This window comes from Diadema antillarum, unplaced genomic scaffold (assembly GCF_040938485.1).
Source record: "Diadema antillarum isolate AM-2024a unplaced genomic scaffold, OU_Dant_1.0 seq00000651_RagTag, whole genome shotgun sequence".
NCBI lineage: Eukaryota > Metazoa > Echinodermata > Echinoidea > Diadematoida > Diadematidae > Diadema > Diadema antillarum.
Window position 1 is genome coordinate 1,309,726 of NW_027271564.1, and position 27,429 is coordinate 1,337,154.

Genomic DNA, 27,429 nt, shown 5'->3' on the forward strand with positions numbered 1-27,429 from the left:
ATCAATCTGGCCATAGACAACAGCTGTAACACTAACAGCACTGCTGTACATGCTAAATTGCTACTGATGTCAGTCTACCAAGCTACCAACAGCCAACCTAGTAGCTGGAATACGCGATGTACAGGTATCATTACTAAATTACCGATACCGTAAAACTCATCAATGTACTAGTATCGATATGGCCATAGACAAAAGCTGTAAAATACGCAGTAGGATCGACACTATGTCACCGTAAATATGAACGATGTGTGAAGCATGCATGTATATCCATGTCGTTCGTTTGCTCTTCATTTCACGAGTGCAAGGCCAGCTAGGATAGCATAGCTACACTGTAGCTAGCATGCAAGCCTTTGGCAAAGGCAGCAGCTGCAGAGAGGCTTTTGCAATGGACTCGCGTGCACACAGCGATCGGATCGAAGCGCGCTTGCCCGTTGCGCGCTGTGTGTGCAAGTCCATTGCTCTCCGTGTGCGTGTGCTGAAATTATAGTGAGCTGCCTTTTGCAAAAGGCTAGCACTGTGCATACAAGCATGGTACAAGAGACACACATGTTACTGGTAACAGTGCATGAGTGTAATTACCGTACGCACCGTACGTCTTGCCGTATGATCCCTCTGCTACACTTGTTGATGTTTTTCTTATTTTTCGTAATGAACCTTCCAGTCTGACATGCGTCAATATGCGAGACACCCTCTGCTATGTATGACAGCAAAGATCGTACTGTACACTCATGAGTACGATATGCATGACACATGTACCACGATTGAAAGGCGAAACAATAGCAAGTGAGTACCGAGACAAGTCTCGCATTTTGCGTCTTCCATATTGTATTGATGTCCGATGAATACAGTTTAAAGAAAATATAAAAGGAAACGAAAAATAGAGCAAATACCTATGGTACATGCTGCATTCTAGGAAAATTTTGAGCTGAAATAATATGTATGACACACGCAATATTTGCGTGGACATTTTCGTGTTTTTTTTTTTTTTAAATTTTAGGTCCGAAATTAGGGGTGCGTCTTATACACGGGTGCGTCCTATACACGGAACTTTACGGTAATCATATTGCAAGTTATCAATGCAAATATCTGATTGTAATTTTTTTGGGTGACATACTGCAGAGCCCAAACATGACAAGATGAAGGGAGTAGCATACCAGTTTCTATGAGCATAGCCAGAGAGTGGAGGGAGGGATGGCAGACCAACATACGACGTTCTTGCTCTAGCGTAGGTCTGCATGAAGATTTGCTTGTAGGGTGTGAAGTCAACCATGCCAACTTGGTCGTGTAGTAGCTGCACGAGAACGCCAAAGGAATGAATGAGAATTATCTGATTTATGATAGCTCATAAAAGATAGTTCTATAATAATCACAATCGTAATGATTAAATAGGAAAAATACATGTAGCACTTATTATGTTGTAGTTGTTTTATGTGGAAACAAAAAGACAAAAAATCAAAGTAGCAGATTGGTGACAATATTGAAAAATAAAAACAGCTACATACAATTGTAAATACCATTAAATGAATGATCTGTAAATGATTAGGGTAAGACAAACTGGCAACTCTATGTGATTACAGAGCTGATAAAATCTGTAATTGATGTGTAAATAAAATTCCACCAACTTTCAACTTTCTCCAAAGAAAAAAAAATTCTTGAAGTCTGTTCCTGGTATATAATTACCTCCGCCAAGGGGGAGGTTAATATGTTTTCGTTTTCGTTGGTTTGTTCGTTCGTTCGTTTGTCTGTGCGCAAAATAACTAAAAAAGTAGTTAACGGATTGGGATGAAACTTGCAGGAAAGGTTGAGAATGACACAAGTACCAAACGATTTAGCTTTTGGTAGTGATCCGAGAATTTTGGGGGAATTTATGAAGGATTTTTGATATTTTGGCAGGTAGGGTCAATGAACTTGCGAGTTCAGGCTGCACGTATTTGAGGTTTGCATGCGTGCACTAAAGTGCGCGCTCTAGTTTCTGCTAGGGCGAGGCGCGCCGTGCAGCTGAGGGTTTATAATGCAACAAAGGCTTCTATATTGGGAAATTGGGCAACTCTGCACACAATGCTATATAAGTATGTATGGGTGGAAATCACTGATATCTCTATAGAAGAAACGGATCAGTGGTGGAAATGAGCTGCATGCTTGGCGGGGAGGTCTGCGCTCTCAGAGTGCTTTTCTAGTTAGAGTAATACATTCCTTTTCCATGTCTTCCTCAGTGGAGAAGTTGTATTGTTAAATACTTGAACAAAAACTTATAAAAAGTTATAAGAAAAGAGAGGCAATATTTTCCACTAGACGATATGAATAATTGGCCACACATATCACTGCTTTATGATGGCAAATGCTTTTAGTACATTCACTGCTGAGATGTATAAGTCATGGCAGATAAGATGATATGGATGATCACTTACAGTATTATATCTGGTTAATGGGACTGCACAGTACTGGTAAAGGTGAGGATTCAGGTTTATAACATTTCTGGTCAGATAATGAGAAACCTCTTATGAAATATGAAAGAACATGTAATTTCAAGAAGGATTCAACATTTACTTAATGATACCCTAAGCCACCCTAATAAAACTGACAGGCCACAAATTTTATTAGAATCCCTTTGTTTTTCCTTGATTCTAGATGTCTCAGTCATTTCAAAACCGATTTTCATCAAATAAACTTTTGATACCCCTTAGACTTGTATGCTCTTTAACATTTAATAGAGTGGTTTCTAAGTATCTCCAAAAACGTTACAAGCTGAATCCTCACCTCAACCAGTACTGTGCAGTCTCTTTAATGATATTGTATTCATTTCAACATATATTATGTTTTGTCAAATCATCTTATTACTTCATTCCATAGTTTCTCTGGGGTTGGGGTAGGAGTAGGGGTAGTAAGGAGTCTTCACCTGTGTTGCGGTGCTGAAGGAGCCAGCCAATATGTGGTCTACAGGTAGCTGAGAGTTCTTCACCCACACCTGGCTCTGACTCATGCCTCGGGTCGGGGCCACAAAGTAGTCATCGTCTGCCCCGCCTCCTGGTGTGACCTCCTGTGGGAAACCATTCATAAAACAAAAGAAGGCATCAAAAACAACAAGTACACGGTAGCCATTTAAAAAAAAGCATAATAACATCAACAACAACAAAAATTATCAGCTATCAGCTTCAATAGCAGAGATAAATAGAGAAAGTCAGCAACAATCATATCAAATGTCTTGAAGCTAACGCATACCAGAAGTTTTCCTATGCATGTGAAAGGAATAAGGTTAATTTATTTTTTTCTTTTTTGGGGGGAGGGGCGGGGGGGGGGGGGGGGGGGGGCTCACTTATTCTGTGAAAATTAACATGGCAAAGTTTTATTCAAGTTCAAAAGTGACTGTGAACATGGAGATATTTGTTGAAGTGTTATCATCTCCATAAGGGCTATGGAGAAGCCCTGGTGATGACATTTATCATGTGTGTGCATTAGATTAATGGGAAAAAAATCATTACAGATCATTAAAGCATTGGAAAATTCAGCATTCAGGCATTGAATGTATATATATATATGCAAACACTGGTGCTTTAAAATGCTGCCAGGATCTACAACAAGTAACCAGTGCCTTTGGATATGACCTTAGTCAAGTGCTTCCATTTTTCTTTCATTGAGCAAGTAACAAATGAAATAAAAGTGAAAGATATACAGTCTCCCTATCATCTTTTTTCTGACTGCCTGCCTTTGGTTTTTCACTATTATCTCAAATTATTACATTGCAAATACAACATTGAACATTCCTTCTGATCAGAGAGAAATTGGTATTCTTCTTAAGCAACATTCTAAAGCAGAGTTCACCGCTTGGTGCATTTTGCTGCACGACAAATATCCATGGCAGTCCCACATATTTGATTTTGTGTTAGCACCAATGCCCTCCATACACTACAACTCAATTCTGCCTTGTGTTTCTTCATTTAATTTCAAATTATCACATTCTGAGTGGGGCACTGAGAAATCCTTAGAATTAGACAAGAATTAGCGCTCTTGTCTAACAACTTATTGTTGTGCAAATTATCCTACCATCCTACTTCTGCATTGCATCCCCTTTGCAATCCCACATATTGGATTTTGTGTAAGCACCAAGGCCCCTCCATGAGATACCCTTTGCAGTCCCCTCCATGAGATACCCTTTGCAGTCCCACATGTTTGATTTTGGGTAAGTGACAAGGCGTCGTTCTCTACAACATCTACATGTATGTGTTATCTCCCCCTCTGTCCACTGACCAGGTCTGGTGGTAGCTCCAGCTCCTCGTCCACATCCCACGCTCCTCCTTCTCCATCTCCCTCCTCATCTCCGAAACCGTCCATCGCATCGCCAAACTCGTCCCCACCTGGACAACATCAAAGATATTACTGAGAGTTTAGATAATGAATTTATGAGTTTATGCATGGGTCTCACCAGCTTTACTCTAATGGATCAATTGACTGATATTTGGTTGATTGATTGATTGGTTGACTGATTGATTGTTGATTGATCAATTGGATAATTGAATGAGTGAATGGTTAAAGGGTTAACAAACTGCTTGATTAATTGATAGCTCAATCAAAGAACAGACTGATTGACTGAGTGATTGACTGAGTGATTGATCATTAGGATGATTGAATGATTGGTTGGGTGGCTGGTTGACAGATTGATTGAATGATCAATCGATAAGCGGATCAACAGACTGACTGAGTGATTGATTGATGGATTGATTGATTGATTGATTTGCTTGTTAGTTGATTGGTCGACCAATGGATTGATTGGTCAATTGATAGACAGATCAACAGATGGTCTGACTGATCAATTGATTTGTTGATTGATCAGGTTTTCGTTTTAACGGGGTCCCCTGTACTCACCATCAAGGACCAGTTCCGCATCATCACCCCAGTCACCGCCAGCATCTCCTTCATCCATGGCGGCATCTGCCACCATCGCCGTGGTGGCGCCTTTGCCCCTCGTCATGGCGCCCTCGAAGAAACCCTTGGTGACGGTCAGCAGCGGCCAGTTCTCCTCTGACTGGACGATGGGCGGCGGTGGCTGGAGGAGCTGTGCCCCCGGGGACACCTCGGGCAGCTTCTCGTTCTCGCCGAACATCTCGGTGATGGTCTCTGCCTCTTCCTCCAGACCGTGGGTCTTGGCCGTCAGGTAGGCCAGAGATTCTGCCCAGAAATCATGTCAGAATAGTTCATTTTCTTCTTTTTCTCACGGATAGAACTAGGACGAATGTGCCTATGAGTGTGTGGTATGCAATACATATCATACAGATGACTGTGCATGCCTTCATACTCACACATCAAAAAGTTTACAGCAACCCAATAGCAAAAGTCTAGACAGGATAAACACAATTTTTTTACGGAAAAAAAATGTGAAAGATTAATGTGACATCATGCAAAGAGAGATGAGATAAAGAGAAATAAAAGTAAACAGAAAGAGAGCTTGACATAGAGCTGAAAGCAAACTGAAATGAAAAGAAAACAGGATCAAACCAAATAGTAGGACTGGTCAGTTTTGATCAGACTCACTTTGTCCACAGTTCTTTAGGATCTTGACCCTCTCCTCCACATCACCGAGGTAGAGGGCGCACTGGTACTGTCCACTCGTGTCCTTGCGGATCTCGGCTACGGAGCAAACGGTCAAAATCATAATCTCATTTATCATGAATAGAATATTTCACAGTTCGTAAGTGTGCAAAAATTTCAAAATTGTTGATGACTTTTTTTCAGGTCACATTTTGTACTGGTTGTCCAGGAGTAACAGGTATCATACAAGTTTGCGAAATCATCTACGAAATTGCAGTTCAAATACAAGACGACCATTAATGCTGTAAAAGATAGTATCGACAATACCGATGTGTTGGCTCAGTGAGTAGAGTGGCTGCCCTCACAATCGGGAGGTCGTGGGTTCAAACCCCGGCCGCGTCATACCAAAAGACGTTAAAAGATGGGAGTTGCTGCTACCTTGTTTGCCGTTCAACAGTTGAAAAGGTTAGAGCAACGTCGATCTGGCGCTGCTCAGTGGCTGCCGGGCCCACGATCAATTGGGCAAAAAGAATTTCCATTCTTGGACAATAAAATTTGGAGTTTATATCCAAAACAATTATTATTATTATTATTACAGAAATGGAATAAATAACACTACATGATTAGAACTAAATAGTCATAAAGTTCTGCTTCCTACCCACAGCACAAGTAAAATTTGATATCACTTAACTTCCAAGCAACCAGTAACAGTATTTTTGATTTTAGATTTGGTGACAGCAGGCAGTATCTGTAAATGCAAGTAACAGAGATGTATTTCAAGTGCAGTACCCATTTCTTTCTTAAATTAGTTTTCATTTGGGGATTTGGAATACAATCACACCTGGGATTTTCTGCAAGTGAAATCAGATTTACGTGACGAAAATCCATGGTTCATTGGAGGAGCTTTATATAGATTTGAATGATATGTCCACCATCTAACCAACGCTTACGTGTAGAAGGTCATTAATGTATTTTCTTCATCATCCTGAAGTTTTAAAGTCTCTTGTTTTGTTTTTGTTTTGGGGGTTTGTTTCGACATTTTCATTTAATTCAACATTCTCTTTTTAGGTAAATTTGCCTTTGATATTTTCCCCATTTGAAGAAAGATGGCCTACAATAGACCATGAGCCAAATTTGCCAATCAGAAATGGTACTGTGACGTTGTAGATATTAATAATCATGTTGCCATGGCAACACGAGGCTTACCGATCTTCATCATCTTGCGCAGCTTCTCCAGGTTGCCGGTGATGAGGTAGAGGAAGGAGAGCTTGTCAAAGTTCTTGGTGCGCTGGTAGGCCATCTCCACCACCTGGTGGTTCCCCTGGAGGAGGGCAGCCTCCCCTAGCTTCTCCCAGCAGGACTTGTCGTCCAGGGCCCTAGCTGCTTCCAAGGCAACCTGCGACGGGGCGACATCATTGAGATGGATTGAGACATTTGTTGTTGTCTTCAGGAGCAAGAGGAGCTTCACAATCGGAATAATCATCATTACCAGCACAATCAGAAATTTGTCGCTATCATCATCAGCCTGACAAAAATCATTGTTACTATTTAATCATTATCATCATTTTTGTTCTAACAATTACTATCTTCACTAAACTCCACATTTCATATTAATCATAATCATAATCACAATCACAATCATAGGTTGCTACATTTCAGCTGCAATCATTATCAGTGAGAGATATCTCTATCATCAGGACTATTCAAATTGTAATCATCCCCATCATCCTCATGAAAACAATCATCATCATCATTCTTGATTTCAGAGTTATCATCATCACTCCTCTTGACATTTCATCATTCTAGTCATCTTCGTTGTCAACATTGCCATGGGTTAGAACATCTTTGTTATTACAAGCATCACGAGAAGTCTTATCAGAGTCATTACGGACATCATCACACTCTTTATTACCACTGTCCTGACAGAAATCATCATTATTATTGTCCATATCTAAGAATCAGTATCAAATCTAGTCTTGATGTTTTGGCACTTCCAAAGTACTATCATCTTCATCAACATCATCCCGCACCACCTCAATTCAATTTGGTTTATGGAATATAAAACCGACTATCTTTGATGATAGAAATCCAAATTCTACCATAATCCTCTACAAAGCACAGGCACCAAAATTTGCTCAAATCATTTGGCCGAAGCATGACTGAATTTCACAATACTGAATTCTGTAAATCACCTCGATGTTGCCGCACTCCAGGGCGAGGGCGAAGCGCGTCTTCTCGTCCTTGACGAAGTGGAGGGCGACCTCCGGGTAGCCCTTCTTCTGCAGGTAGGCGATGATGGACTGGCCGACCAGCTTGGCTGTGCGCACCATGTGGAGAACCTCATCATACTTGCGGTGGATCAGGGCGAGCTATACCAATCATGTACAGAAAAAAAGTTACACAATAAATCAATCAAACATGTAGAGAATCTCAAAGTACTCGCAATAAATTGCAGAGAGCTACACTAAAACATGCACACAAAAACACACAATAAATAAATCAACCAACATCTTTCAAAATGGTAATTCATAATCAGCTGAGCACAATTTGACAGGAAATTTTCACTCAGCATTTGAAATTTCCATTTTTTTTTTGAATATTCATTTTGATTGTGGTCTCGTAAGAAGCAATTATTTGCATATATGATCAAGCAAAATCATGAGATTGACATGGCTGTAAGTCTGTACATAAGTGCTAGGTGACATGGATAAACTGCTTTGTCTAAGGAAACTTCCTCTCATACCAATCTGCTCAAATGGGGAACCCAAATATTCAGAGCTGGTGGTCCTAATACTACACCACCCAATGCTGCAATCAAAATATCATGATGGACATGTGGTATGATCACTGACTGGAATTTTAACTTCACTTCAAACACCTTGACACGCATCTTTGTAGCCACATTCAGTACGCAACTCACCTAAATTTCATACTATCTTCTGTGCATGCTTTTTAATAAACTCAAAAACATAATTGGTGTGAGGTATCTCCATTTTATATTGGGAGCAGAGCAGATTTCCTACAATAATACCACACATTCATCATCTCTCATCTCCCGTGCGGAAATTCCTTAATATTTCCACACACCGTAGTTGAATATTTCTCTGAAAAGTTTCTGAGGCTGAGCCTCCCCAAAAGATGCTAGAACTCACCTTGAATCGGAACTCGGTTGGGTCGATGCTGAGCACACGAGGGCGGCAGTCACGGTCTAGGCAGTACACATTCTGACCCTTGACCCGAGTGATGTAGATGGGTACGTCCAGGGTGCGGATAATGCCATGGTCACTGCACAAAAGAATATGGAAACAAGCAGAATTTATTGACATGTGCGGTGTAACAAATTTTATATTTTTAAATGGCAATCTACAATTACCAATTATGGGGGATTAGGCAGCATGCCTACTGTTGATAACCTTCAATCAATGGTGAATAACAAATTATTCATCAAAACATCATACAGGCATGACCAATTTACTGCTTATCATTGTTTACTACCAATTTCTTGGTCATACCTTTGTTTTTGTGCCTTAATTCAATATACATTAGGCCTGTTGAAATGAAATGTTTTTTTTTTTTCATTCTAATCAGTGAAAAAAAAAAAAATCTCAGTCAACACAGAAGCATGCAAGCAACGTCTTTTTTCAGTGCTTCAGTGCTTATCAAGAGCAAATTTACGTTGATGTAGTGCAATTTGTCAATCAGTCGCAAAGTCGTTCTTGTATTATGCCCTGTTTTATGAAGAGTTAAAATTGATTACATAGTTGATTTAAACTGCAAGTCTATGGCAGCCTGTGTGGTAAGGAAATCTAAAATTGATTTTATCGTTTGATAAAATAGGGCCCTGTTTTATTTTGCATAACAGGAACTTTCAAGAGAAGCTGATGACCAGTGCCTATTTGTTGTTTTTTTTTAATGTATTTTTTTCAAACTGCAGGTAGTTGAGTTACATGTATATACATTGCTCACTACACTACATTGGGTGGAATGTACAATGTATCTACAGGCAAGATGTCTCAGCAAAAGATGGCGATCTGACAAATATATTACGCCACTATATGTGACCGTGCACCTCAAAACGAACATAAAGTCGCACACACTGATTTTGCGTGAGGACTGAAAATAAGTGAAATGGGTCAACCTAGCCGAATTTGACTTTTTCATATTTTCTGAAAGAATGGGTCTTCTTTTACATTATGCTAAAATTTGGTTTCATAAAACGGGCAGGAAAGAGTGTTTTTTAGCAGTTTATCTCGAACATTTTTGGCAGAATATTGTGATTAGGTGTGTCTTCAGAATTCCTTTTTCATTTCTGAAAAACCTTGTCCACACTCTTCACTTTCAACTCTAATAACTTTCAAAAGGATAGCGCTACTGCTTTGAAAGTTGGCATTGACTAGGACAGAATGTGTTAATGAGGCATGCTTAATTTCAATTTAATCTGATAATCTCTTCATTGTTGTTACTCTGGTGGTTTACTTCCTGTTTTTTTGTCCCATTCATCGCACAGCCAGCACGGCTTGGTAAAGATTAAGCGCTTTAATAGACACTGTAATTCATAGCCTCTTTTCTCAGTTCACACTTTTCCTGAGTTTGTGCTTTCTTTCCAATATTTAGATAGGTTAGGAGAGTCCATTTGATTTGAATTATACATCATTTTAAAGCTTAAAGTCTGCTCTTTCAGAACATGGTCTTAACTAAAAATTCATGTCTGGCGACTTTTTGTTTGTTTTGAGGTGCAGGGTCACATATGACACTCTGCCAATTCCTGGTGTGATAATTTTTCCACCATTCATGTCCACACTTTGCCCACATCGTAGCATGCACCCTTGTAGGCCCTGCCAAAGACATTTTGTGGAATCTGATGAGCGAGTGAAAAGCATCGAGATCGTTCAAGCCATAGCATGTCTGTCTTTCAGTCATATGGCTCAGGTTCTGGTGTGGGTTCGAATCCACTAGAGTCTAACTATGCGATGTTGTGTACTATAATGCCATCCCTTGTAGTAGAGACAAAATCATCTGTCTATTCGATAGGACATGAACTGGAGGTTCCGTGTGTCAGAGAATCACACCCCCCCCCCCCCCCCCTTCCTTCATTCATCATCGCAAAGAGCAGGTAACAACCTGGTGAAGTGTCTACCCCAAGCACTCATAACTGGAACCTGTGGCAGACCAGTTAGTACAAATGAATAAGGACCATTCAGCTATTTTCTCAGAGGGAAATTGAAATAAACAAACAACCATGTGCCATGGTCACATGATCAGAATGGGAGATGAGGGGTAAAAGCTCACCCATTGGTGATGGCGTATTTGATGTGGTTACTGGTGGTGTAGATGAAGACACCACTCTCATCCCATGCTCCACTCTTCACTCGGATGTTTTCATGGATGGTGCAGAGGGTTTCCAGCTTGCGGTTGCACACAGCGATGGCTGTAAACAAGAGTTTTCAATGTGATACATGTGTCTTTATGTCATATTTATCACAGTGTAAACAGTTTTTTAATCATTCTTATAAACAATTAACTAAATATAATACATAACTTTGATTTTTGTTTTTTTCTCAAGGAATGAATATTATACTTCAGTGTTTATACTCTATGGTCTTGGAAATTAAGTAGGATACAGTAAAAAACATAGAAATAGAACATAAATTTCCCTTACAAAGAAAACTGAAGGATATAATTACTAGAAACAAAACATGAAACAAAGCAAAAACACACAGAACAGGGTAATCTTAACTTCAACAACTTGTAAATGCAGCTGGGTTTTGGAACTAACACTGACTGTGCTCTGTTCACCGACTAGCACAGATGTCTGGATACTACAGTGTGCATGTCCATGATCAGAGATTACCTATAAGAGATTACCTAATATCCCTAATACCTACTGCCTTTCTGTTAGACTGAGGCACAGTATTACACCTGACTAGGTCAAGTTTGAATGGATGAGATTCTATGCTACACTGATTGAAAAAAGCTTGACAGATTGGGCGGAGTGCCCGGTCACTTAACTCTTTATGTGTCATGGCGTAAACCCCCTGTGTGCCACTTTATTCTGAGACAGCAACCTAGTCATGCTTTGGGGAAACATTCTGCTTTTCAAATCTGCGTAAGTTCAATAGATTTTCTTTACCCTGGTCATATAATATGCAAAGTTGTAGAGAAAATGCTAAGCTTTTCTTTGATGTAAATTATATGACATATCTATGTTCGTTTTTCTTTTAAATGACCAGTAGCTACATAACTGCAGAGGCATGACTTCAGCACACTGCCTGAAACTTTGAGAATTTACTCGCAAATCCAGTTGGGAACACCACTTGATAGCCAATCACCACATAAAATGGAAGCTACGTGTGACAGGAATGGATCCACGAGAAACGCTTTCATTGTACCGTGGCATTTGGCTATTCATTGATCGGTTTGGGCAGCTTTGTGCGTTTGAGCAGAATATGTGAAGTTGGCACGCCATTAACTCAAGTCAGGCGTGCGAACATAGCACATAAAGAGTTAAAGGCAAAGGGTTAAGTTACGTAGGATATCTTATATGAGCTCTTACTGTGCTTGCTCAGCAGGGCGACGTGCATCATGTCGGCAGACCAGATCACGTAGCGCACCTTGGAGATGCGGCACTGGCCCAGCGAGCGCTTCTGCTGCACGTCAAATAGGGTGACACTTTCGGCGTCGCGCAGCAGCAGCATGCCCGTGCCGGCATAGAAGATCTCCTCACAGGTTGGTGTCTGGACCTTTTTGGTCACCTCATTCTTCAGGTTCTTGATAACCAGCTGAGGAAGGAAGGGGGGGGGGGGCAGAAGAACATTAGATTCTAAACAATTTGTTTGCCAAAGTCGACTCTGCAAATGAGTAATAAGGTGCGCTCGAGCGCTCTTCTGAAGCGAACTGTACCGTATCGTACCCATGTCAGAGGGGCCCTCAAACACTCCTAGTGTATCTTACTGTACTGTACCGTGCCAAAAGTGGACCACTTCCCGATGGGCTCCAACAGGGTACCAAGTGTACATCCTGTCTTTTGTTCCATTCATTACACAGTCAGCATAGCTTAGTAAAGATTTAAAGCGCTTGAATATACCCTGTACTTCAGAGCCTCATATCTCAGTTCAAACTTTCCAGAGTGAAAGCTGTTCTTCCAATGTTAGGATAGGGTTTATAGGAAAGTCTATTTGAATCAAGTTATATATCATTTTAATAGCTTGAAGTCTGCTCTCTCAGAATCTGCTCATGACTAAAAATCCATGCCTGACAATTTTTCGTTTTCTTTGTTTTATGATGCAGGGTCACAAAAGGGTCTCAAAAGCCAACTGAACATTACCCACATCAAGTAAAGAATTGCTGCTCTAGTACTCACCGAGTGGCTGCGATCCAGGACTGCAAATCGGTTTCTTGCCACCCAGACAGCCGTCAGACCGGAAGAGCGTTTACCCTCAGGAGCTGGTGACATTCAAACAAGAAATGACTGTATGATAAAACAAATACTTCCTCCTTTCATGCTGATCAAAACAGCATTCTGTACTTTCGGTGGCATGAAGGTATCCAACTCACAAGTTTGTATGAAACACAAGATTTGTTGAATTATTAACATACACTAATAAATTTGAGTAAAAACATTGTTATAATCCCAGGAAATAAAGGTTGCACCCTCCATTTGTCGAACCTAGAAAATATCAGGTTTTTGTTTGTTTGCTGTTGTTGGTTTTTTTTTTGGGGGGGGGGCACACAATGCCATTTTCATTCCTTTGTATATATCTCTCCAAATCTACTCAAATGCTAATACACTTGCAGTTTTGTCAATTCATGATTTTAAAATCACAGATTGTACACCACTACATCTGAGAATGCCCAACTGCCCACCAACCGTTCTCTTTACAGAAAGAAATGCAAAACATACTCTAACTCTAAATGTATTTCAAATATTTACTATCCAAACATTAACAAAATGAATAAATATTTTATCAGGTTTTGCAAGATTTCCTGTCCCTACATGAGAACTTGTAAGCCACATTTAGCATATTTATTATTCAGTTCAGTACACAAACGAAACACGAGTCTGAGTGTGTCGGTATGAACTGTAGGTAACTATGGAATGCTTAACCCGCGAGCTGAAGTTGAGTGGGTAAAGGCAAAATTTCATAGTTACTGCAAGCACATACTGTAATTCCTTATGATGCACAAGAACATTCATGTATCATTAGTTTTAAAGTACAGTGACAAATTTTGCCTGAAATCCATTGTTTTAATTGTATTTCTGACAATTTGTAAGTCTCTCTCTTTGGCTTGCCATAGATGAAACCATGCATTTGTTTTTACTGATGCATGGTGCTGATGCATGGCAAGCCATCTCTTGCTGAGTGTGTGAACCCAGTCTACGTGGGTACGGCAAACTATCTCTTACTTAGTGCATGAATGCTTGAACTCTTTGTTACAAGTGCACGCAACAACATCCTAACCACGTCTATCGCCACTGATAAAGGGTGCTGCCAGTAAAAATTGATATGACTCTCAACTAATGAGACTACAGGATTCTATCTACCCATTCTATAATACTCAGTTATCATCTCATCCTATTTAAACTCACAGTCGGGATTCTGGGAGTCGCTGGTCTTGGGGACCTGGTAGAGATCGTAGGTGCTGTTGTCCACATTGCTGGTCCTCTGTGGGTTAAGAAAACCAGAGCAAAGTTACATCATATTTCCACACAGCCAACAATGCACCTCACGGATTAAGCCTTCACAAAACTTTGTAAATAAACTGTAGAACATCAATATTGTATAACATGCTGTTTGGGTTCATGGAAATCTCCTTGTTTATCGAGTATCTTCTTTTATTAGGGAGAAACGCAAAAGAATATATTAAGACTGGAATAGGACCTACAAAATTGCCTTGTTATATCAGATATCCTGCTATATATCTAACTTTGTTATAATGAAGATTCACTGTGCATCAGTATGACATTTGACAAAATAAGTTTCTATTGGAGGGCATTTAGACACACAGTCCTAAAGCAGGATTGGCAATCTTCTGAGAGCATGTGTGATGAAAACACAGCATTTGAAGCTCATTAATATGTATGAGTCTCACTCTTGTATAGGGTGGACTTTAGAGCCGTTGTGCGTCTTGCATTGTTGACCTCTGCATCGCTTTTGTTGCAAGAGGTCAGGTCGGCCAAAAATGCGACATGGTTACTTACTGTAATAAGCCCATACACCATTCACACACACTAAAAAAAAAAATGAATAAAATTGCAAAACAAAACATGCACACGGACATCTCATGTACAACATGACATTTGAAATAAAAAAGTGTCCAAAAAAAAAAAAAATTGCATAGATCCAGCACTTACCGTGGCAATGAGGACGGCGTTCTCGGCAGGGTTGTATGACATCGCGAAAGGGGGGCTCTTGTTCCCACCGCGGAGCTGCATGACGGGTACATCCTTGGAGGTGGTGAAGTCCAGTTTGCGCAGGTAGCGATCCTTCACATAGTACAGCAGGTTGTTGTGCGTGGCGTACGCGGGACGCTCGCGCTCCAACTTGAACACGATCATGCCACTGTCATGACCTACAAACAACCACAGGATCAGATGTCAACAAGTCTGTTTTTGTAACAAACAGATCATGTAGTGGCAATCAAAAGGATTTCATTTTTCTTGCTTGCAAGCAATACACATGTAAATCTTGCTCACTAACATCCAATAATCTTAACCATCTTTGATATCTATATAATAACATCAATGCAGTTAAAAAAGTGACACTAAACTGCAGCATATGAGTACATGTAACTAATTTAGATTTCATTTTATTCAATAAGAACTTACAATGGTGTCCATTCTAGTATGATATATTGCCATCTTTCATGTAGGGACAGAAACAGACTCTGAATGTGAATTCCTGAAAGACAAATTACTCATGACATTGCTTTGTAAACACAGATTATAATCCTCACTATAAACATCTTTTCACACAATTTAAGCAAACATGACAGCAGTAGAGCTTTTGGGGAAATACATCCGATAGGAAAATTACAAATATATACGTAGAAGGAAGAACAGTCTTGACACTGGCATAGGCAAAACCTATGCAACAAGGATTTCTTTGAATAGTCCTCACTGTTATGGCATAACAGTTTACATTCTTTGATGCAAATTCCAGCCGAACTAAACAAAACAAAACAAATCAAACTTTCACACTACTAACCTGCAGCAAAGAGGTTGAGAGAAGGGTGTGCGGTCAGCACCCAGAAGCGATCGTGATCACGTCGGAAAGTCTGGATGCACGTTCTACAAGAGGGAGAGAAAACAATTCTGTCAAGTTCATTAACTTACGGAAGACGATGTGTATATAGCCCAGGTTTAAAAGCAAATCAGAACAAAACAAGACAAAAGGCATACTGTATACGCCATATATTTCGCGAGTCTACATTTTCGCGAATCAAAATTTAAGTCTAAATTTTCCCGACGATTTCGCGAGTGGTTAAAATCGCTATTGTGGAGTCTGTACTGAACGGAGAAGTGTACACGCTTACGTTTCATTCACATCGGGATCAGGGTCAATATTTTTGCGTGTCTTTAATTTCGCGAATAGCACCTGACTCGCAAAATTCGCGAAAATAAAAACCTCGCGAAATATTCGGCGTATACAGTAATCCAGACCATGATGTATTAAACCTACACTTGAATCTAGCGAACCGAAGATTAACATAGATCTGAATAGCCTGTGGCTGAAGGAAAGTCCATGCTAACGATTGAAATAAAGTGAAATAACAGATATTGGAGTCATCCCCCTTCTTTATACTTCATCAAACTGAGAGGCAAAGCTCTGGCAAAGCAGCTCTCACAATCAATAGTGACCCAACAAATGACTGTCGACTCCATACCTCTAGGACACCAACTTGAACTTGAACTTGAAATGGTGTTTTATTAATCAATATCTTTCGCAGCCCGGAGGCTGAATTACAGACATTGTTATCAATGGCCATGTATACATTAAAAATGCTCACAAAATACAATGTAGCGATGAAAAAAAAAATACATTAAGGCGCACCTGGTAAAGTAGGGACTGCGAGCGACGGAGAGCGACACTCAGCGACGGGGACATATTGCGAGAACAATGAAGTGCGTCGCAGTATGTTTTTACTCCGTCGCTAAGCGTCGGTCAAAGCACTACGCGCCATCATTTTGATGATACCGCGACGCTTGCCGACGCTTGCTGACACTTGCCGACACCCTCAAAAGAAGCTGTTGATTATTTCTATGTTGCGTGACCTCCGCTCACGCAAGCGTTCGTTTTGATAGTGCCGACGTTTCGGGACATGGCGCTTGAGATATAGCGAGATTTCTGAATGGTCACGGCCAGTGCTTAAATTGAATAGCGAGCGACGTGTCCAGACGCACCTCTCCTGATTACAAATGATGCTTGTGATAGCCCGACGATGAACGACGTGTCCCGACGCTTTCCTTTGTCTCAACATTGGTTATGAGTTGATTTGCGTTTCGTTTTGGCTATAAGATGGTGAAAAGAAAACGTAATTATGGGGTGTGATCTCACTGAACGGGGAACACTTTGAAAGTAGCGATCGAAGAGGGTTTATGAAAACACATGTAGGTCTACACTCATACGCGAATGTATGCCTTAATTAGGCAGCTCCATACATGTAAAATTTTGAATGCATGAGGTTAGATCTTTTTTTATCTGTCAAGTGACTCAAGAACTAAATACAGTGTATTACGAAGTCGTCCTATTTCTCCCGTAGGAAAAAGTCAGATGTTTGTCGTTACTTTTGGAAATGAACAGCGGCAACAATTGGCTCCGCAAGATGCTAAAATTAATGTCAGATGTTTCATTTTAATTTTGGAAATGAATAATGGTAATATTCGTATGATACTAAAACGTCGGATGTTTGTTTATATTTTTGGAAATGAATAACGGTAAGATTCAGCTCCATACGGTGCTAAAATTGATGTCAGATATTTGATTTTGCGATCGGAAATGCATAAGGATAACATTTGGCTCCGGAAGATGCTGAAATAAATGTCGAATGTTTGCTTTGACTTTCGGAAATGATTAACAATAATATTCAACTCCGTACGATGATAAAATAAACGCCGCATGTTTGCTTTTACTTTCGAAAGTAAATAGCAACATTCGGCTCCAGAAGATGCTAAAATAACTATCACATGATTGCTTTTACGTTCGGAAGCGAATAGCAGTAATATTCTGCTCCATACGATGCTAGAATATTGTCGGATGTCTGCTTTTTAAATTTCGAAATGAATAACAGTAACATTGATTCATTAAAATTGATGTTTGATGTTTGCTTTGACGTTCGGAAATGAATAACAATCATATTCAACTCCGTATACGATGATAAAATAACTGTCTGATGTTTGCTTTTATGTTTGAAAGTAAATAGCAATAACATTCAGCTCCGGAAGATGCTATAAATGCCGGATGTTTACTTTAACGTTCGAAAGTAAATTAGCGATAACATTTAGCTCTGTAAGATGCTAAAGTAAATGTTGAATGATCCCTTTGACGTTTGGAAATGAATACCAATAATATTCATCTCCGTGTGATGGTGAAATAAATGCCGGATGTTTGCTTTAATGTTCGAAAGTAAATATCAATAACATTCAGCTCCGGAAGATGCTAAAATAAATGTCGAATGATCCCTTTGACGTTCGGAAATGAATAACAATAATATTCAATTCCGTACTATGATCAAAATTAATGAATGTCGGATGTTTGCTTTTACTTTCGAAAGTAAATATTAATGACATTCGGCTCCGGAAGATGCTGATATAAATGTCAGATGATTGATTTTACGTTCGGAAGTGAATAGAAGTAACATTCTGCTCCATACGATGCTAAAATAAATGTTGGATATTTGCTTTTACATTTCGAAATGAATAACAGTAACATTCAGCTGCGTTTGATGGGAAAGTAAATGTCTGATATCTGCATTGACGTTGAAAATTAACAACAGTAGGCCCTACTATTCGGCTCCGTACGATGCTAAAATAATATTGTCAGATGATTCATTTCACTTTCGGAAGTGGACAGCAGCATTCGGCTCCGTATGATAATGAAATAAATGTCGGGTGTTTGCTTTTAAATTTGGAAATGAATACCAGTAATATTCTGCTCCGTACGATGCTAAAATAATAAGAGATTGTAGCTTTTACATTTGGAAATGATTAACGGTATCAATCGGCTCAGTAAGATGCTAAAATAGATAGCGGATGTTTGCTTTCACGTTCGGAAATGAATAAGGATAACATTCAGCTCCCTAAGATGCTAAAATGAATGTCGGTAGTTTGCTTTTACATTTGAAAATGATTAACGGTAACATTCGTCTCCGTAAGGTGCTAAAATACTAGTAAATGTTGCATGATTGCTCTTACAATCGAAAATGAATAACGGTAACTTTCGGCTCTTTATAGTGCTAAAACGTTAATGTCGGATGTTTTAAATGTCTGCAAATGCTCCCATGCACTTTCTCATTTCAAACGTAAGTTGTGACCACCTGAATAGGCATCAACTTTTAACTAACTAACAGTGTGTGGGATTATTCCGAAGGTGCCTTAGTCTGAAAACTCTTAATCCGGCACGAAAATGTATTTATTTATTTATTTATCTATCTATCTATCTACCTATTTGTTTATTTATTCATTTATCTTTTGAGTTTAACAACGTTGAGAATATCGACCCCCGTTTCGTTTTCGAGTCGACGATTCTTCAAAAAACGAAACTTGTTTTTCCCCCTTCGTCAATTTGGGATTTACGAGCCTTCGGAATGACTGTAACTTATGTTTTTGTTTTTTTTTCTGTCGATTAGGGGATGGGGGGGGGGGGGTAATTCAGAAAATGAATATAGAAGGGAGTGAAATTCTTGAGGCAAGAAATACAAGAAAGTGAAATTCTCAGTTTGATATCGTTAATTTTTTTTGCGTGATGTTTGTATTCTGGATAGAGTCATGTACTTATTCCATTGGTTCGTTCCTCCGAATCTTAGCCTTCGTAACGAACTTTAAGTAACGAACTGTAACTTTATGTTTTGTTTTGTTTGTTTGTTTTTCAGTCGAGCAGTGGAGGGGGAAGGGTAATTCAGAAAAGAAATATATAGACGGCATCAGGGAAAATTTTGAGGCATGAAATCAGTTTCTCAGTTTGACATTGTTAATTTCTTTGCGTGGTGGTTATTATTCCAAAAAGAGTCAGGTATGATGATACTAGGTGTACTTATATTCCGATGGTTCGTTCTTCAGTATCCGAAAAACGCAAATTCCATGTTTGTTACTATAGTAATCTGAAAGTGTACTAGGGTTTGTTAATCCGAACATTTTGTGACATTCCGAAGGTTCGTTAATCTGAAAATGGGAAATACGGTTCGTTAATCTGAAAACGAATAACGTGGTCAAAAATTTGTTTTGTTTTCGGATTAGCAGCATTTAGAAAACCAAACCTTCCTTCGTTTTTGAATTGACGAATCTTCAAAACAGCAACACAATTTTGTTGTTGCTTTTATTTTTTTTTTCGAATAACGAGACTTCGGAAATTGCAAACTTTCAAAGTAACGAACAGTTACGATCTTTTGTTAATCATTAAAGCGAGCAGTGGAGGATAATTCAGAAAAGAAATATAGACGGGAGGAATACTACAGTAATCTTTGATTGATGATGATGTTGGTCATGTTTCTGAATGTTTATAGAAAAAGGCTGAGTGATCTGAGTGATGGTGATGATAAGTTATTACTAATGCGAGTGTAAAAGACAGCTTGCTGAACATACTTCTTTCCCTTCCGGCCCATGAATGATGAAAAAAAAAAAATACATACACCTCACAACAAAAAGAACCACGTGCTAGCAACCTTCGTAAAGTTAAATCTAGACGTTCATTACCAGCAAAGGGAAAAAAACACAACAGTAACTGAAGCAAAGAGATTGTGTATGCACTCTCTGGCATTACGAGAAACTTGACACCCCACCCCTCTCCCCTCTTGTGGAAAATTTCCACAAAACCAGGTGCCAGACCCAAGGTGCCAGACGAAAGAATGCGCGCACTGGGGAATAAACCGCGTGTAAATAGCCTGGAAATATCGATCGAAGAACTATAGCTCATGAGTTGTCATCGCAAAGAACATGATTCTAATTATAGCCTTTCTTTTGACCATTAGTAGAAATATCGAACAGTTTATTATCGTGTACTTACTTGAGTATTTCAAATGTTTACTGAACTAAAAAATTGTATAGGAAGGGATTGATTACTCACAGAAATATTCACAAATATTCACAAATTCACTACGAGTATGTGATGCAGCCACTAACCGGTTAGACAGCAAAATCCTGGCAATTTCACGCTCACAACTACGTATTACTTTGGAAAGTTTGAAGGAACTTCACCTACGAACTGTGAAGTTATTTGGCTGTCAACATTCGTTCGTTTTTGTTTTTTGTCTTGTTTTTGTTTGTTTTGTCAGAGGACAGAATTTTGTGATGAGAAAGTGTATTATATTGCACAGGCTCGGTTTGCCTATAGGGTTTATTACAGAGTGCCACACAGGGAAACAAACACTCTGTTGTTTTTGGAGAGAGATAAGGACTAGCCAGTGGCAGCATACAGTTGCCATGGGAATGCCATCCCATGCTACTAATTCCCCAGCTAGTTTCACTTCACCACTTTGGGGCATGTGTACTTGCACGTGTACAAAATATAGTTCTGTTTGTTGATTAATGTTGAGGGTTAGATATGCTATGGGAGAGAAAAGAATGAGCATGTGCTTTGTAAATTATAGTTAAGGTTATTCAGAATATGAAAATAATAACCAGGAATACAATTTTTACTGGAAGGAGGAGTGATATTTTGGTGAGTGATCAGTCACAGAAAGTGTTGAGCCAAACAGTTCCGGTGGTCTGGGGCATTGCACCTTGCTCTGCAGAGAAGGGGAGAGGCAATCACAGGTCACGTGGAGGAAATCTGCTGTAAGTAGGCTTGTATTTCGTTTTTTTGAATGATATTTTCGTTGGGTACATGATTTATGTATGCATTATGCTTACTGTGTGTGAAGTTTAAAAGTAATGTGAATGCATATTACGGCTTTATAGAGTAGATGAAATGTTGAGGTGAACGGAGTCATTGTCCTCTTAGCCATTGACCCTGTGTGTTAGCTGCATGCAGAGTACACAGCAGTGCACTCAGCCACACACTTTGCATAGAGTAGTGGGAGTGAAGTTGCGTGATTTACACCATGCGATGGAGTTTGTAAAGTGGGAGAATATTGGTTTGCATGAATGGAAGTTGTAGTAATCATTATTATTGGCTCATTTAAATGTCATGTTCATATGATTAGAGTATGTATGGTACATCAGACTTTCACGAATGTGAGCAAGTTAGCTAGAGCACATGTAGGTGCCAGACAACACGTGAGGTTGGCGTGAATGCACATCCTTCAGAAGTTATCGTGCGGATGGAAAACATTTGACTTAGGGGGCGCTCTCATGTAAACAATGAATTAAAGATGGCCGCGCCCATGGTATCGGTATGTGTATGAAACTGCCCACCTGTTGAGGCACTATCCATTTGGGAGCATAGTTGCTTATTTGCCATTTAATCTTAGAACCATGTTGTATGAGATGACATACAGCGGTGTGAATGCTATGGTTTGAAAATCACCATGATAAGGACCATTCGTGTGTGTATGTTTCTTTTATTTAGGATAACTTCCGCTGTGTATCAGCAGTGAGGAGACAGCTTATCGCACGAGGCTGATAGCTGTTGTGACCTGTTCAGAAGACAAGTGACGTTTGACTTTGGGTATAAATATGTTTCAATTTCCTTACGCATTTATGCAAGTTCATGGAGTGGAACATGTTGTCCATTATTACAATTTGTTGTTGACTATGCAAGTTGCGTTTAAGCTTACTAGTCAGTAATAATGTGGGTTCCAGTATATTGAAACCAAGTGTAGGTTTTATTGAGAGAATGAGGTGACTCTATAATGATTTGATAACGGTTAACATCTGTAGGAGGAGAATAAGTTTGTTTTATGTTTTCATACACAAATTATTAGTATGACATATTGCTAGTATGTGATGTGTAACTTGGCAGACTAGAAGTTTTGGTATGGATTATGCTAAACAAGGCTACTGAAGAAATGAAAGCAGTTGATAATGTTTTGGAAGTGATACAGCTGTAGTTCAACTTTTCATTTCATTTGAAGGAGTTGATATGCATTTGACACTGATGATGCAACATAAAGCAGTTATGGTGTACGATTCAGTGGTATTGTAAACCATGATGGGAATTATTATAGATCACTGATAGTGAGGAAGAGCTATGCATATTGAGTTACAGTTTTAATTACAGTCTTACGGTAACTCTCGTGGACTGAGATAAACAACTGAGAGTTTTTGTGATTGTGTTAGAACCAAGTGTAACAAGCTAATGCATTGCTGATGTTATCATGGCATATACGAAGTGTGTTATGATGTTGGTTTTTTCTCTGCTTGTTCTTTGCAGGGTTTCTTGTTTGTTTTATTACTTCGGTAATAAACGTGCATATTACTGCAGGTCAACTGGTACGCTCATTTATTTGAGTACTCTCGGGTATCTAAACCAACCCACCCCCCTAGGGCACATAACAGCCCCCATCCCCCGACAAGTGGCGTCACGGACAGGATTTTTGACGTGGAGCAGTGATAGAAACCCCATCGTCGTAGCGGAGGACGAGACCTCAGCCTGATTGGATCCAGGTGTCACATGCATGACTGACGGCGAGACAGCATCAAGTCTGGGTGAGACGTTCGACTGATCCGCACGAGGACGTGATCATCGAACACCAGACAGAGCTAGGCTGGTTGGTGGTGCTGATGGAGTGCTGACTGCGTGGCATCGTAGATTGTCACCGTGAGACGTTGACTGATCAGGGCGAGGACGTGATCATCGAACACCAGACAGAGCTAGGCTGGTTGGCGGTGCTGATGGAGTGCTGACTGCGTGGCATCGTAGATTGTCACCGTGAGACGTTGACTGATCCGCACGAGGACGTGATCATCGAACACCAGACAGAGCCAGGCTGGTTGGTGGTGCGGATTGAATGCTGACTGCGTGGCATCATAGACAGAGACTGATCAGAACTGGATGTGGTTCAACCGAGTAGACATCCAAGCTGGATGTCAGAGTGGTTTAGAGTTACTTACGTAGTTAAGTAATTGTCAGTAATTGTGTACTGAGATTTTATGGTGTTTGTATTTGTTTTCTTTCCCACTGTGAGCCTTTTGTTACAGCAATGGCAGAATCCGTAACTCAGATGATTGCAGCGCTCACCGATGCGTTACAGGGATTGAATGTGCAACGCGCTCCACCACCAGTGAAGATCAGCAAGTTTCGAGGCCCTTCACGAGGAGAGTTATCACTCCAAGAGTGGCTGGATGAGTTTTCTAGTTATGCTAGACACTATAATCTTACAGGAGAAGCCAAGGCCCAAGCGCTGTTGGATAATTTAGCTGGAGTGGCTAAAGAAGAGGTCTTGTGCAGGAGTGATGATGTGCGGAAAGACAGCGACAAAATAATTGACGTCTTAAAGTCTCTCTTCGCGCCGGTGGAGTCTGTCCCTTCTCTCAGCCAAACTTTTCACAACCGAGATCAGTTGGAAGGTGAAACACTTGCGGACTACAGCCGTGTGCTTATGCGGATGTACGACCGGATGGTGAAGGCGGCACCAGCAGAGGATGACCGGAAAGCATTGGAACGCTTGAAAGATGGTTCACTAAAAGAGAGGTTCGTCAGAGGAGCGAAAGAAAAGTGGGTCCAGCGTGAACTCAGAAGGATTGAGATGGCTGCGAAAGAGAAGACATTTCTTGAAATGCGTGAAGAGGTGCTGAGCTTCTTTCGGGATCAGGAGCCAGTCAGGAAGCCCCGAGTTCATGAGATTTTCACGGAGCGAGTGGATATTAGTCCCACCACACAACACCATGGAAAAAATGGACCCGACTTGCAGGGCGAGCTGTCCGAGCTGAAGAAGGATGTGGCTCAACTCGCAAAAAGTGTGCAAGCACTCGTGCAAGCACAGACCAATCCTCCCAGAGTGCAGCCCAAGAGAGGGAGAGACAAGTTGAAATGTTATAACTGCTTGCAGAAAGGCCACACAAAGCAGGAATGTACGAAGGATATTGTGTGTTTCAACTGTATGAAGGAGGGGCATGCAAGTAAGGACTGCCCAACGAAGAAGCAGGAAGCAAGCTCCGCGCCAGAAGCATCTACCAGTGCACCTGATACACCAGTGCACCCAGGAGCTAACCGAGGGAGTGTAGTGGCTGGTGAAACTTCATTTCAACCTGATTTGGTGGATCGATTAGTTGCCAGAAGCCCATGCTGTATGATAGCAATTGGAGGTGTGCAAGTGGGATGTGTCGTCGATACAGGTGCCGAGGCATCCATTATTCCTGCTTCGCTCTATCATGAGGAGTTGAAGAGTAAGCTCGGAGAGCTGCAGGATACGGCAGGGCTCTTTTTGAATGTCGTAGGAGTCGGAGGTATCGAGATACCAGTCCAGGGATACGTGGAGGTACCTGTGGAGATCAAAGGACGAGAGCTAACTGGAAGCTTTCTGGTAGTTGCAGACCAGGCGTGTGCAGTGAAGCATACCAAGTACCCAATCCTGCTGGGCTGCAACATCCTGAGACACATCACCGACCCATCCATCTTCGGTGAGATGAAGACGGCAGTTGGTGGTCCTGTAAGAGAGGCAAAGGGTCCTGACGTTCATGTGAGCTCCATTAAGATTCATCCGGTGAGTGACGAAGTTCTTCCTCCCTTCACAGTAAGGCGCGTTATCTGCAACTGGAGTGCAGAGGATCGGAGCATGCTTCCAAGTGATGTTGTGGTGCATCCTACATCAAGTATGGTCAAAGCAGAGGTGAAAGCTTACGAGGGACTACATCGCCTAGAGTCTGGCTCCCCTCTTGATGTACTGCTGGCGAATGAAACTGGTGAAGAAGTTCAGCTCACGCGAAACACTACAGTAGCTGAGGCATCAGTAGGAATGATGAAGCCAGAAGTCATGCTAGGAGTGCAAGACGAAAAAATTGTGGTGTCACTATGCGAAGTGGTGCAGGAGGATGCCAACTGTGGTGCTGCAAAACGTGAGGATGCTACCAAGATAGCAGTTGAGGTTGCAGAGCTACCCCCAGGCGTGAAGTTAGAAGGGCTGTCAAAGGAGACAGAGGCGAAAGTTGCCAAGCTGCTTGACAAACATGCTGCAGTCTTTTCAGCTGGAACATTTGATCTGGGAGAGTGTAATGTCGTCCCACATGAGATTCAGATGAGGGATGGGCCTGCAATCAGACTCCCATACAGACGCATACCTCCCGCTCTGATGTCTGAAGTCAAGAAGATGCTCCAGGAGATGCTCGAGCAAGGAATTATTCGTCCATCCAAGAGTCCCTATGCAAGTCCTGTTGTACTCGTTAAGAAGAAAGATGGGTCAGTTAGACTGTGCATAGATTACAGGAAAGTCAATGAGCGTACAGTGAAAGATTCGTTTCCCTTGCCCCGTATTGAGGAGACTTTGGAGGCACTGAGAGAGGCGAGATACTTCTCAACAATGGATCTTGCGCACGGATATTTTCAGGTGGTGATGGACCCAGCATCCGTGGATAAGACGGCGTTTCGAGTTCCCTGGGGGCTATACGAGTTCACTCGTATGCCACAAGGACTGACAAACAGTCCCAGCACATTTCAGCGGACGATGGAATATATCCTGGGTGATTTGAATTTGAGTCAGCTCATTCTGTACTTGGATGACATTCTTGTATTTTCCCCCACGGTTGAGGAGCATATTCAGAGGTTGGATGTAGTCTTATCTAGGCTGGCGGCAAATGGACTGAAAGTGAAGGGGAAGAAATGTCAATTCTTCCGTCAACAAGTGGAGTACTTGGGACATGTGGTTTCCAGTAACGGAGTACAGGTGGACCCTGGGAAAGTAGAAAAGGTCAAGACCTGGCCACGACCACAGAATGGGAGAGAAGTCAGCTCGTTCCTCGGATTGGCTTCATACTATCGGCGCTTTATTCGAGGTTTCTCACAGATCGCTGGTCCCTTGCATCAAGTTGCCCTGAAGGGGAAAGAAAACAAAGCAGCATTTCATTGGGGCAAGGAACAAGAGGATGCTTTTGTTGAGTTGAAGTCATTGCTGACCGAGTCACCCGTACTGGCCTATCCCAAGTTTGACCAGGACTTTGTACTTGAAGTGGACGCTTCCATGCGAGGGTTAGGAGCCTGTCTGCTTCAGAGGGGGGATGATGGACAACTTCACCCTATAGCTTACGCTAGCAGATGTCTTCGTGGCTCAGAGAAGAACTACACTGACATAAGCAGCTTCAAGATTGAGCTGTTAGCCCTGAAATGGGCTGTAACGGAGAAGTTTGGACCGTATCTCATGGGTGCCCATTGTGAAGTCCTGACAGATAACAACCCCTTAGCTCATTTATCCACAGCCAAGTTGGGAGCTACAGAGCTCAGGTGGGCTGCTCAGCTAGCACCTTTTGACATTGACATTAAGTACAGGACAGGCAAGAGTAACAGGTGCGCGGATGCCCTCAGCAGGCGACCAGATGACATGACAAGCGAAATGGTAGCTACGATGGTGGATGAGGCAACCAGCTCCTCAGCACTACCCAGAGATGAGTTGCAGTCGCAGTGCCCGACGGCCGTGCAAGTATGTCGAGGGGAGATAGATGATCAGCCAAGATTAGGTGTACTGCCTTCATACAATCATGACCAGCTGGCAGCGATGCAAAAGGATGATGAGGCGCTCGGAGTAGTGTGGCGGTTGTGGGAGAGAAAGTGGAGGCCAGGAGAGGAGTTGGATATTCAGGAGAGCCAACAGAGTCAGGGATGG

At 41.1% G+C, this 27,429-nt stretch overlaps 1 protein-coding gene across 1 annotated transcript in view; it reads right to left on the reverse strand.

Moving 5' to 3' along the window:
• Positions 1 to 27,429, reverse strand: part of LOC139736543 (coatomer subunit alpha-like) — a 65,608-nt gene that overhangs the window by 5,915 nt on the left and 32,264 nt on the right. Inside the window, exons 9-22 of the mRNA XM_071647293.1 lie at positions 15,729 to 15,811; positions 14,876 to 15,093; positions 14,111 to 14,186; positions 12,884 to 12,966; positions 12,077 to 12,302; positions 10,813 to 10,951; positions 8,676 to 8,808; positions 7,716 to 7,892; positions 6,730 to 6,919; positions 5,527 to 5,622; positions 4,861 to 5,163; positions 4,246 to 4,352; positions 2,897 to 3,037; positions 1,155 to 1,291 (exon numbers count right to left, since the gene is read on the reverse strand). Of these exons, the coding sequence (XP_071503394.1) occupies positions 1,155 to 1,291; positions 2,897 to 3,037; positions 4,246 to 4,352; positions 4,861 to 5,163; positions 5,527 to 5,622; positions 6,730 to 6,919; positions 7,716 to 7,892; positions 8,676 to 8,808; positions 10,813 to 10,951; positions 12,077 to 12,302; positions 12,884 to 12,966; positions 14,111 to 14,186; positions 14,876 to 15,093; positions 15,729 to 15,811 (2,109 nt within the window). The remainder of the gene's footprint in view (positions 1 to 1,154; positions 1,292 to 2,896; positions 3,038 to 4,245; positions 4,353 to 4,860; positions 5,164 to 5,526; positions 5,623 to 6,729; positions 6,920 to 7,715; positions 7,893 to 8,675; positions 8,809 to 10,812; positions 10,952 to 12,076; positions 12,303 to 12,883; positions 12,967 to 14,110; positions 14,187 to 14,875; positions 15,094 to 15,728; positions 15,812 to 27,429) is intronic.